The 12033-nt window shown below is 43.8% G+C and overlaps 1 protein-coding gene across 9 annotated transcripts in view; it reads right to left on the bottom strand.

Annotated features, from left to right (window-relative positions):
• Positions 1 to 12033, bottom strand: part of MED15 (mediator complex subunit 15) — a 45515-nt gene that overhangs the window by 19835 nt on the left and 13647 nt on the right. For 4 of the 9 annotated variants that reach the window (XM_075059854.1, XM_075059851.1, XM_075059852.1 and 1 more), the window contains exons 4-8: positions 11517 to 11546; positions 10188 to 10400; positions 8214 to 8470; positions 6378 to 6701; positions 4997 to 5092 (exon numbers count right to left, since the gene is read on the bottom strand). In XM_075059854.1, the coding sequence (XP_074915955.1) occupies positions 4997 to 5092; positions 6378 to 6701; positions 8214 to 8470; positions 10188 to 10400; positions 11517 to 11546 (920 nt within the window). Of the gene's footprint in view, positions 1 to 4996; positions 5093 to 6377; positions 6702 to 8213; positions 8633 to 10187; positions 10401 to 11516; positions 11547 to 12033 lie in introns of all 9 variants that reach the window. The other 5 variants (XM_075059847.1, XM_075059848.1, XM_075059849.1 and 2 more) reach the window with 2 other exon arrangements.

The raw sequence follows: 12033 nt of genomic DNA, 5'->3' as shown, positions 1-12033 counted from the left end.
CAGTGCACTGGCAGGATGAGAAGCACATGCAACCTCCGGGATGGGTCTCAAGTGAACTTTTCTCCAGATGAGCCTAATAAGCTATTTTATGGATCCAACCCCCTGCATCATATACCCTATATCTCCATTTGCAGAAGGCATCTAGTGAATTCTAAATATTGTGTGAGGTGATATCTAGATTCAAGTATATGAGAAAAGGTCAATTATATAGAAGTATAATTTGGTTGAAATTTCCCAAATTTTGGGTTGAGGTTTCCCAAATTTTGCCTGATATCTTGAATTTCTAATTTAATATTGGAATTAATGGCTCTAAGACTGTTATCAAGAATGCTTTATACAAGCTTCTTCAATTACATATTGTCACAAGTCTTGGTTTCTGACGTCCTCCACCATATTATGGATTCATCTGAGGATCTGAAACCCACAGCAATATTTATACATTGCATCTTCCCACATTAATGGAACTGACAGACATTTCAACAGTAACTGCTGATGAGAATTCTCCAATGAATCCTGTGATTTAGTGACCAAGACTTCAGAACCAACCAACCTATGGCAGTATGACTCCAAAGAAGAGACTTCCAACAGAAAGGTCTCCTAGGGTTTAGATAAAGTACTCCCTTCTTCCTCCTGCAATCCCCAGAATAGGTGAAACATGGTCAGAACTAAAGCTTGAGTTCCCTTTGGGTGAACACCCAACCTCTCGGCTAAATAAACAGCCCTATGGCTTTAGGCCACTAACTTCAATTAAGTACTAAAGTTCTAACTTCAGTAAAATAGGCTTCCCTCACAAGTATATTCATTTCTTTACTTGTTTTCCAAATTACAAGAACTCAAAAAGAATCAGTTGGAATACAAACACTGCGTAGGACAGATTTCAAAGGTCAACACTAGAATGGATTGATTTTTAGAAGTAGTTTTAGGGGTCAGCTACTCCTGGTCCCAGAACATTCAAATCTCCTTGCAGGCTGCTGGGTCTAGAAACCATAGTTTTTTTTATAATGGCTTTAAATGCTGTAATTACAAAGAATGTGCTGTGGATCAGAAGTCTGATACAACAAGTAAAAAATTAGCATATTGTGGCACACTCTGCTAGTGGGATTCAGGGAATTTTGGCACATTTGTGCATATCAAGGAGGAAGAACTCCTTTTCATTGCCTTTCACTTCTATAAGAGACAGGGAGCTCCAAGTCCCCTTTCTCTAATCTGCATACTACTAATTGGTGCTAGCAGGACCTAACTAATCCAGGGGTGAAAGAAGTCTCCTTCTATTTGAATGACTGTGGGCATTCTGGCTTAAGTGTTCTGTGTCAATGAGTTGAAGCAGCCAGCAACATGTCTCTAAAGAGTCAGAGAATGCATGTGCTAACAATTGTTAAAATAAATAAAATTAAATTACAACACAGCAAGACTAAGAAAGGAAAGCAATAACTGATAAAAAACCAGCATCAAATTCAGCACAGCTGTTAGTTCACAACATCAGAGCAATGAGGTCTCTTTCCATCCAGGCAGTGAGGGATGTCAGAGACAGGATTTCGGAAGGTAAACAAATGAGAGAACTTCAGACACCACACACAACATGCACATGTACAAACACAGCATGCAACAGCCACCACAAGCTAACAACCAAGCATTGGCACAAAGGACAGGTGGATGCTACAGAGTGCAGTGAAGAGCTACAGTGTCAACAAAACAGCTGGTGGAGCAACACAACCCTAACAAAAAGGAAAATGCTGGCAGAATACATATCCCTCAAAGCCTAGTCGACCCATCCCACAGACTCACATGTGCACACATGAGGGTCCACTAACATATGTGAAAACCCACTGATGCCATGCTGAACCGCATGTACCATCTTGGTCCTGTTTCTCATGCCACACCACCAAAGTGAGTGTATTAGATATCTCCTCCGGAATCAATGAAATTAGATGTAGATTCACTGTTAAGGAGTCTGGCTAACCATGAAGCAACAGAACAAAATCTGATTCAAAGGCTTACAGCTGTTTGGTGGTTTGTTTTGGTTTAGTGTTTTTTTTGTTTTTTTTTTAAAGCATGTGCTGCTGAAGAGGAAGGGAATGTGCTATTATACAAATTCCATGATCTTCGAATAAGGAATTCACCCGTTGCCACCTTTCCAGGTGTTCAAAAAGTTCATTATAATATTTCCAGTGAGTAGGGCCCCCACCCATTTGGTATGTGAGGGAGGGAAAGGAGTACAAGAGACTACTGTTGCTTTCTGCAAGCAACTACAGGACATCCGCACCACATTTACAAGACTTATTGTGTAAAAATGGAAGACATTGCTGCTCCAGCGACACTGTTCTGTGGCTTCTGGAGAAAAATTTACACTGGAGACAAAAAAACTACGTTTGAGATACCCTCACTGTGAAAATCAGGACAAATTAGTTTGGGAGAAGGGAGAGAATCCTTCCTAAGAGAAGAGGGGAATAAAAAAAGGATTCTTCCCTTAAGATATAAATCCCATGATTTGATTGTACCAGTCAGTCAGGATACAAGAACTTGAGTCTTAAAAAAAACAAACCCAGATTTGTTCCAGATGAAGTCTGATTCTTTGGTTTGAGGATTCAGAATTCCCCAAATATCCAAGTATGTATCATGTTGGGATTACCAGGCCAGCTCCTTGGCTTTCAAAGAGCAACAAGCAAAACTGCATTCTGAGCATCTGCAATAAGTCAAAGCAGAACAGAGTGGCTTAAACTTTAAACTGGAGTTCAGGTTATCATTCATCTTTGTGTGGTTTCCAGTGTGATCTTATGTAGGCTCTGGTCCTTAGGACACTGCTTACTTCATTCATCTGCTCAATATATGAGCACAGTTACAGTCTCATAAAGGGTTGGTACATAAGCAGCAGAATGCTTGTGTGGGAACAAAATCACTATGACAACTTCAGAGAAAAGTCAAATTCTTGCTTCCACACTTCATCCATGTTAGGATTTAGGAATGATTTTAGCTGTACCCAAAGACGCTGAACAGAGACTTAAATGAAAAGGACACAAACATACTGGTGCTCCTAGGTGCTATGATAATACAAATAATAAGAGCAGCATTGATCCAGACTCCCAAACCATTTGACAACCACAGGACATAGAACTAATATATAAAATGAGGAAAGTGTTATGACAGGGTATGCTTATAATAAAACTTCCTCAGAATAGAATCTAGAATTCAAGGAAGCTTTACAGAAAATTTTAAGAAAGTGGTGTTAATGGAATAAAAGTAATAGGAGGTAACATTTACTCTCCAAAAGCTGTTCTTTATAAACCCGAGAAAATCCAATCAATGCTCTGATGTCCAGAACTGTATTGATATATTCTACACTTCTATAATCTCAAAACTAAACATTTTACTATATAAAACACTTACACAAAATACAAGGAACATGTTTAGTTATTGGACAGTGGGGTTTAGAAGGCTTTCAGCAGCCCTAATTTGTGACAGAGGCTGAGTTATACTTTAGTTTATCCCATATGGCAATTTAGCTGTGATGCAAAACCAGCTGTCAACCACTGTCACCTGAAGCTTTCCAGATGCACTGTGGTACTAAGCAACCTCTATGGGGAAATTCACTTAACCGTGCAGGAAGTAGGATGCCCCCATATAAAACACAACCCATTTTCTGGACAGCAACCCTCAACTGACGACATGACAGCTGTCCTGCTAGCCACCCTAACTCCCTGTAGCTCCCACCTGGATATTCTTCACAAAAAACAAAACAAAACAAAAAAAGAATAGTTTTAAAAAGCACACGTTTAAACTGTAACGAATGGGTTCTTTCCACTGCACTTACCATTGGTCATCTTTCATCTGATGTGAACATAATGTAAGAAATATAAAAGGCCCAGTATAGAAACAGAACGTAATGGCCTAGCAGAACTTCAGCATCAATAAGACAAGTGGCCATAGGTTATCTTAGGCCACTATTCCTAGTACAGATGCTGAGGGATGCAGGTGAGAACCACCACCAAATGTTACAATTCACGCTATACACAAACTTTAAACACTGAAGGGGTGCAGGATGTCTAGGCCATTACTTTTGCACTGGAGGCAGCATGAGACGATGCACAGGGAGTCAGGAAAACTGGATTCTATTCCCAGCTGTGCCACTGACTGATCCTGGACAAATCACTTCACCTATGTACCTCAGTTTCCCCACCTGAAAAAGTCCATAATTATACTTACCCGTGTTAGTAAAAGACTACGAATGAAAAGCACTAAGCATTATATGAGACCCTTAGGGAAGATGGGTTCAACTCAAGCCCAAGGAGTCTTCCCCATTTAGCCTTGGCGCTGGGCACACATAGGAGCATAGTCATTGATGCTAGAGTGTACTGCCAGTTAAAGAAATTGAATTGTGCACTGTACAACAAGGCCTTCATCCAGCACTTCATTTGTGACTCATTTACACGTGCCATTTATCTTGCGAGTTCACATTCAAAACAAGAGCTATTTATATCTACCAGCCTTTTTACTCAGAGTGAGAGGGGGGAGGAAATGATGGAACAGAGAAAAGTGGGGGGAACATGTCAGTACCTCCACTATTACTTTTGTGTTTGGGAGATGGAAGGGAGATCACATCTGAGTACAGACCAGCAGTCACCAGTTCATAGTAGAGAGAAGTTCATATGACAAGGCAGTCTCCTAAGAAAGTGTTACGGAAATAGAAGTGAAACACTCCAGGAACAGTTAGACCTATCGCATGACTACAGTAGCTAGTCTTACTGTGCGCTGCTAGGTCACTCCAGGCAGCAGTATCTGACCTACTAGAGACAGGCATGCACAAAGAGGGTGTCAATGAAATCCTGCCTCTGACTCTCAGCAAAAGGGAAACAGTCCATAATCACCCATACTGCCTTCGTAAGGACAACTGATGTCAGACCCCTCCTCAGAAAGCTGCCAAAAATCCATCTCCATGCTCAATTTTAGCATGCACTTGCTACAGGCCTGCACTAGTGACACTGGCTCCATGGGCCCTTACCTGCCCTGAAGCTCCCATCTGAGCAGCCTGGGCCTGAGCTGCTTGGACTGCTGCCGCTGCCTGCTGCTGCTGTTGTTGCACCAGTTGAGCTCTTACCTTGAATATTTAAAGAAAGAAGGGGGTAAGCAGGAGTAACTGGTTATGGTGGATGTCACCTTTCCACAGCATTTAGATCATCCATCTTACTAATGCCTTCACTTATGAGCAAACAAGACTGTCTGCTATGCATTTACACTGGGCTAGTGCATGACTCACTGCATGAACACGAGCAGCTGGCTTAGAATAAGCCTCCCCAATGCTACACACTTGATACTGACTTTTCTTTGAGGCGTCTTCTCTACACTGGCATTCCTACAGGCAGACTCAATTGCCACTTGGACTTTGCCATGGCAAACAATTAGCTTTGCTAATTTCACTCAAGTACACATTAGATGCCTGCATGCGACAGCTGGTTAAAATTGCGCATTGCTCTGTAACTGTTGCATAAGTGAGACACAAGTAAACTACTCCTAGGTTAGCTGCCAAGCCCCCACCTTCAATAAGGCCAAGACTGAAGTAGAGCAGAGCTCACAATTAAAACTTAGATCTTCTGCTTAGTAATGCACAGCATTCCCACTAAGCCCTCCCTAGGTCAGTTTCCATAGCACTGAAGAGTAACTCAATGGTAAGAAAATCTGCACCATTAACAGCATTAGTTGACTCAGACTGAAGCAATACTAGGAGATCCTCCATGAAGTACAAAAATCAAAATCACCCTGTCTTCAACCTATGAACGGTTATTTTAAGAGAAGTGACAATCGTCCTTGGCAAGTTCAACCATAACACGACAGTCAGCTGGGGTAGATTTGGCTCTCTTTGTTGCACCTTCCCCAACACACTGAGATTCTAACCCCTCTCAATATAGTAGCAGAAGCAATGCCAATAGGGTTTCATGCTGCAGTAGAGAGAGGGCTGACACGTACACACATGTACTAGGGCATTCATTTTAGCTTGCTCATGTTCTAGCATTCATCAGAATGTAATGTTATATCTATATAAAACGAGATCTCACTCATCTCCCTGTCCCACCAATAGCAACAAAGGAACTGAATTTTAAATACTAGCTTTTCTATCCAGCTTACTAAACAATTTCACAGAGTAGCTAACAAACCTTGGGTTTTTAGCAAAGAACTATGCTGTGCTGGCAAGCAATAAAGTAACAAGTTAGTGGTTAGCATTGTTATACATGCAACTAGGTTAACAGCTAGCCTCTTAACATGTTACACTATTTCACACCTCTACTATTAACACTAACAAGGCTTATCTATCAGTGAAGATTTTCAATTTCTCTAGAGGCTGACGGAATAAACAACCATATGTTTTCAGTCTTTAACACACTTACCTGCATGGCTTTTAACTGCTGCTGGGTAAAAGGTACAGACATGACCTGACTAGAGATCTGTCCTGAGATTGCCTGTGCCTGAGAGACCATGGACTGTGCCTGTGACTGTGGTGGAAGCTGAGACTGTTGGGCCTGAGCAACCTGCTGCTGCTGTTGCTGCTGCTGCATCTGTTGCATCTGCTGTTGCATGACTTGCTGAGATGGCTGCTGCTGTATCTGTTGCTGTGGTATTTGTTGTTGCTGCTGCTGCACCTGCATAACCTGAGCTGCCTGCTGCTGTAACTGCATTTGAGCAATTCGCTGTAGTTGCTGCTGCTGCTGCATCTAAAACAGGAAAAGCCAGGATGTTGAAGTTTCCAGCAACGCAACAGTGTCTTCAGTTTTAGAATGAAAGCCAATGGCCTGCAGGCAGCATTCTACCTCATCATACTAAGTTAAAGCATTTAGCCCAGATGAAAGGTTCTACCCTTTGAGCCAGACTCAGGCTTTGAACAACTCACCTTCATGCAGTTTATATTTCAATTTCCCCTCTCCAGATGGGCACAAAGTCATCTGCTACCACTAACAGACAGTTTCAAGGTGAAAGTACCCAGCCCTCTAGCTTCTCCGGCATAAAAGATCACAACACTTCTCAAAACTGTTATCAAGCTAATGTCAGCATCACCATTTACCTACACCTGCACAAGAACAGGACAGCATCAGCCTCTTCTACTTGCATGCATGCATCTTTAGGCATGCCTCATATTTTTTTTAAGTGACAATGAGTAATTCACACAACTGAGAAAAACAGCTACTATTTCTAGAGGAAACTTGGGGGAGGGAGGGAGGAGAGTAGAGCGTCCACTCCAATCCTCTCCTATATCCCTGACCTTCTCCGAAGCAGGCCAACATCATCCTGACACTTAGGGCATGGCTACGCTCGTAGAGCGCTGGAAGTTAAATCAGCCTTTGGAGACTGCAGCAGGGAAAACGCTTCTGCGTATTTACACTGTCAGCTGCAAGCACACTGGCATGGCCACATTAGCAGCTCTTGCAACGCCACAAAGAGCAGTGCATTGTGGTAGCTATCCCAGTGTGCAAGTGGCTGCAAGATGCTTTTCAAATAGGGGGTGGAGTGTGACAGGGAGGGTGTGGTGTGTTCTGGGGGGCTGAGAGGGTGTCAGCATGCTGTCTTATAAGTTCAGACAGCAGCAGACCCCCGGCCCCCTCCCACACACAACAGCAGCATTCCACACTAATGGTTTGCTTTGTGTTGGAGTAGATAAGCATGTCGGCTGTCAGAAACGGAGCATGCCCGCAGCTGATTTCAGAACAATGAGTGGCCACTTGACTTCAGAGACGTTTCCAGAGGCCAAACACAGCGCAGTAATGCAACACTTTGTCCACACTGATGTCCAGGTGTTTCAGCTGGGGCGCAGCAAGCTTTATGCTTCTCATGGAGATGGATTACCAGGAACGCTCCAGCTGCAGAGTCCAGGCACTCTGCATGCCTTGCCAATGTGGATACCTCAGGAGAAAGGGCGCCCGGGGCTACTTTAATGTGCTCTAACTTGCAAGTGCCAAGCCCTTGGACTCAAACAAGAAGGGGACAAAATTTTTAGCTTCTTTCTTGCTATGAAAGATCAGTCTTCTCTAGGATAGAGCACACTGCTGCCAATGAACTCTACCAGTTCACGCTGATGCCTTGCCAAGAAGCAGAAGCATATTAATCCCTTAGTGTGGAGAGCTGACACTTAATATTGCTATGTAAGACAGAGCTCTGGAATGGTGCCGTTTGACAAGTGGCTGATGATAGATTACCAATAATGCCTTTGCGACTGCTTCGCTGTTCATTACCTGTTGTTGATTTTGCTGCTGCTGCTGCATCTGCAATTTGAGCATGTGCTGCTGCTGCTGGGCTGCTTGCAGCTGCTGCTGTTGCTGCTGCTGTTGTGCAGCTGCTGCTGCCGCCGCCTGCTGCTGTTGGACCTGGAACTGCTGTTGCATGGCTGACTGCTGTGCCTGGAACTGTTGCTGCTGCTGCTGCTGCAAAGCCGCCTGTTGCTGCTGAAATTGTTGCTGCTGCTGTTGCTGCTGCTGTTGTGCAGCTGCTGCTGCCGCCGCCTGCTGCTGTTGGACCTGGAACTGCTGTTGCATGGCTGACTGCTGTGCCTGGAACTGTTGCTGCTGCTGCTGCTGCAAAGCCGCCTGTTGCTGCTGAAATTGTTGCTGCTGCTGTTGCTGCTGCTGCGCCATCTGTTGCAGTTGGAGCTGGGCTGAAAGTCGGAATGTGTTTGTAAAACATGGCTGAAATGTAGACAGCTGTCCAACAGACAAGACTGGTGATCTCAACCTAACTCTTTTTACCAGAAAATTCCACGCATGCGTCCGATGAAGTGGGTTTTAGCCCACGACAGCTTACGCTCAAACAAATTTGTTAGTCTCTAAGGTGCCACAAGGACTCCTTGTTCTTTAAGATACCTTGGTGTCTTTTGTAGCACACAATGGCGATTGGAGCAACTGCATAAAAGCTAGTGCATTGACCCATTATAGCCTCCCATTTCCAGACATATATTATACACATTTAAACATTTGTTATTCGTATTATCAAGGCATTTCTCATCACTATTACATTTAAGTCTCAACTCTTTGGCTGACTCTGCAATCTAATTAAATAGCTTAAGAACTGAAAGGAGGAGGAGGAGGTTGGGCTCATTCATACCCTGAGGGGAACAGAAAGAAAAGGTCTCACACATTGGTCAAAGGAGGCGCTGTTCGAATGGGCTCTAAGCTATCTGCCAGAACAATGGAGGCCACAATATGAGGTGATATAAAACAAAACACTAAGGATGTTCAAGAACTAAGGGCTTGGCTACATTGGAGAGTTGCAGCGCTGGTGGTGGGTTTACAGAGCTGCAACTTACTCACCGTCCACACTTGCAAGGCACATACAGCGCTGCATCTCCCTGGCTGCAGCTCTGGCTGTACTCCTGCTCTGCCTGAGGTATAACGATTGCAGCGCTGGTGATGCAGCGCTGCTCCGCCAGTGTGGCCACCAAAAGCGCTGTAATTGGCCTCCAGAGGTATTCGGAGGTATCCCAGAATGCCTGTTCAGCCACTCCCAACAGTGCTGCAGATGCTGCAAATGTGGCCACACTGCAGTGCTGGTAGCTGTCAGTGTGGCCACACTGCAGCGCTTTCCCTACACAGCTGTACGAAGACAGCTGTAACTCCCAGCACTGTACAGCTGCAAGTGTAGCCGAACCCTAAGGTATTTTGAGAGGAAGGTGTCTACTAGTCCGAGCCAGACTCTTGCTCAGAATACTCCACCTCAGTCTCAAATGCAGTTGCAAATGAGTCCAGAACCAAGTAGCAAGTGGAAAGCCACAAATTTTAAGTATAGATAGAGAGACAGGGTGGGCGAGGTAATATCTTTTATTGGACCAACTTCTGTTGGTAAGAGACAAGCTTTCAAAGGGCTGACGAAGAGTTGGTCCAATAAAACATATCACCTCACCCACATTGTCTCTCTAATATTCTGCAATCAACACAGTTATAACACTGCATACAAGTATAGTTAGGACATTTATGGTGTTGGTGCAGGTATCTGAAGGCAAACCCTCCCTTTTCCCCCCAATTCAAATCTGTTTTTCCCATATCAGTGACAAGGGGTGAGACACACCATAATCCCCAATCCTCCTGCCAGGAGCAACAAACACAGATCTAGGGAGTATTTTGTAATTTTCTCTTCCTTTCAGCTTAGAAAACGGCTCTGCACTGGAACCCTAAACTGACTTAATTTCAGTGGATGGGACCACAGTGAATACTTACTCTGTTGAGTAGCTGTAGAGACACCAGACATACCATGGGGGGCCATCCCAGAGGTTCCAGGAGGCTGCTGCCCTGGAAGGCTCATCTGCTGGCCCATTGGCCCAAGTCCACTCATCCCACCCATTGGTGCCCCTTGACCTCGTGAAGCCATGCCCATTCCAGCTGCTCCTGCTGGGGGGCCGCCTGTTAGATTCTGCAGTGCATTCATAGGATCTGCGAATACAACATCGTTACGAAGAGAACAAGATGAAGACTTGTCCACTGAAATAGTTCTTCATGCTGTGAAGCCACAAAAAAGTTTTGGCCTAGTGGACTCAGCATAGGATTAAAAGTCCAACCTGAGTTCTACACTCACAATTCTGCCACTGACTTAGAGGCTTTACATAAGTCTGTCTCCATTTTTCCATCTGTAAACTGGGGACACCAGTGTCTGAGGATTATTTAGGTTTATGAGGTTTATGAAATGCTTTAAATATGCAAAGCACCAAATAAACACTAAATATATATTAACAAAAGGGAAATCTTTAGTCACCTCTACTCTAAACACTGAAGCTTCTCCACACACTTCTCAACTACCCATGTTCAGCACTCCTCAGTCAGAGAGAGGGTGATAATCTGGGGTCTGGGGCTAGGGAAAAGGAAATGCAAACAGAATTCTGAAGGAGAGAGCATTACAAGCGTTTCAGAAACATTGTTATACTGCTGTTCATCAAGAGTGTAATATGGTGCCTTCCTCCTTAAGGGTACAGATCAAAGATGACATAACTTTAGAGCACTCCAGAGTCCTGGCATTAACATATATTGTGCAGCACATCTTTAACCCATGCTGGGAAGAGGTGGCAACAGATAGTTGGTGCCTCTCCATATATTCTCTTACAGGGGGGATTAATATAGTTATAGAGGAGATTCCTTCGGTCACATGAAGAGTCCACCAGGACACAGTTACTGCTGACAGGACTACTCCATAGACTTGTAATGCAGAACAGGTATCAAGCTCATACACCAGTGAGGACTGCAAGTAGTAAGCAAGGAGGAACTCAGCTACTTCCTGCTGGAGAGTCCAATTCACAACACTGGCATTTGTTGAATAGGTTTAATAATATTTAGCACAAACAGACTATACAGAAGTGGAATCAAATGAGTGTTCCACACAACATCCATATGTGAAGAGTCCAGAAGACTCACTAGAACTTTTCTCTTTACCACAGTATGATTAAGAATTTAACTTGCCCTCCTTTGCTGCAAGTATGCAGTATTCCCTCCCTTCCCACTTCATATGCCACCAAAAATACTGACAATTTTTCATTTAGACTAAAAACATGTTCTTACCACTGACCGAGGCCTGAGATTTCTTATTGTCTAGAAAATAAGAGTGAATACATACACAAGTTATAAATGTTGCTGACTGCATTGAACAGATGACTGTAAATATATGGCAATTTAAACTTATTCCCGACAACCAATGCATTAATAGTGCAAAAAATTGCTTCCCATTAGTTATCCCCATGCCAGTGTGCCTTCACGCATTTTACCCAGATTCCCTACTCTAATAGCACGCCACAGAGCTAGAGAGCTCCTAGATTACTTCATCAGGAACTTAGCATCCCAGCTGGCCATGGAGTGCTGCTGCAGACATGCTCTGTAATGTCAATCATTGCCACCTAAATCCCACATGGTTCTGCCAGTGTAAGAGCTCTGCAAGTCAGGTTTCACTCTCAGGCATCAAGATTAATGCTTGCTGTGTGACATTTTCTACAGAATGGGACAAGCATCTGAGGCAGTTCCTCTACACAGCTTCCTGGCGCAGTGTATGACAGATGGCTTCCTCCAGCAGTTCCACACCTAG

The sequence above is a fragment of the Chelonoidis abingdonii genome, chromosome 22 (assembly GCF_003597395.2).
Source record: "Chelonoidis abingdonii isolate Lonesome George chromosome 22, CheloAbing_2.0, whole genome shotgun sequence".
Taxonomy (NCBI): domain Eukaryota; kingdom Metazoa; phylum Chordata; order Testudines; family Testudinidae; genus Chelonoidis; species Chelonoidis abingdonii.
This window is presented reverse-complemented; position numbering and strand designations above follow the sequence as displayed.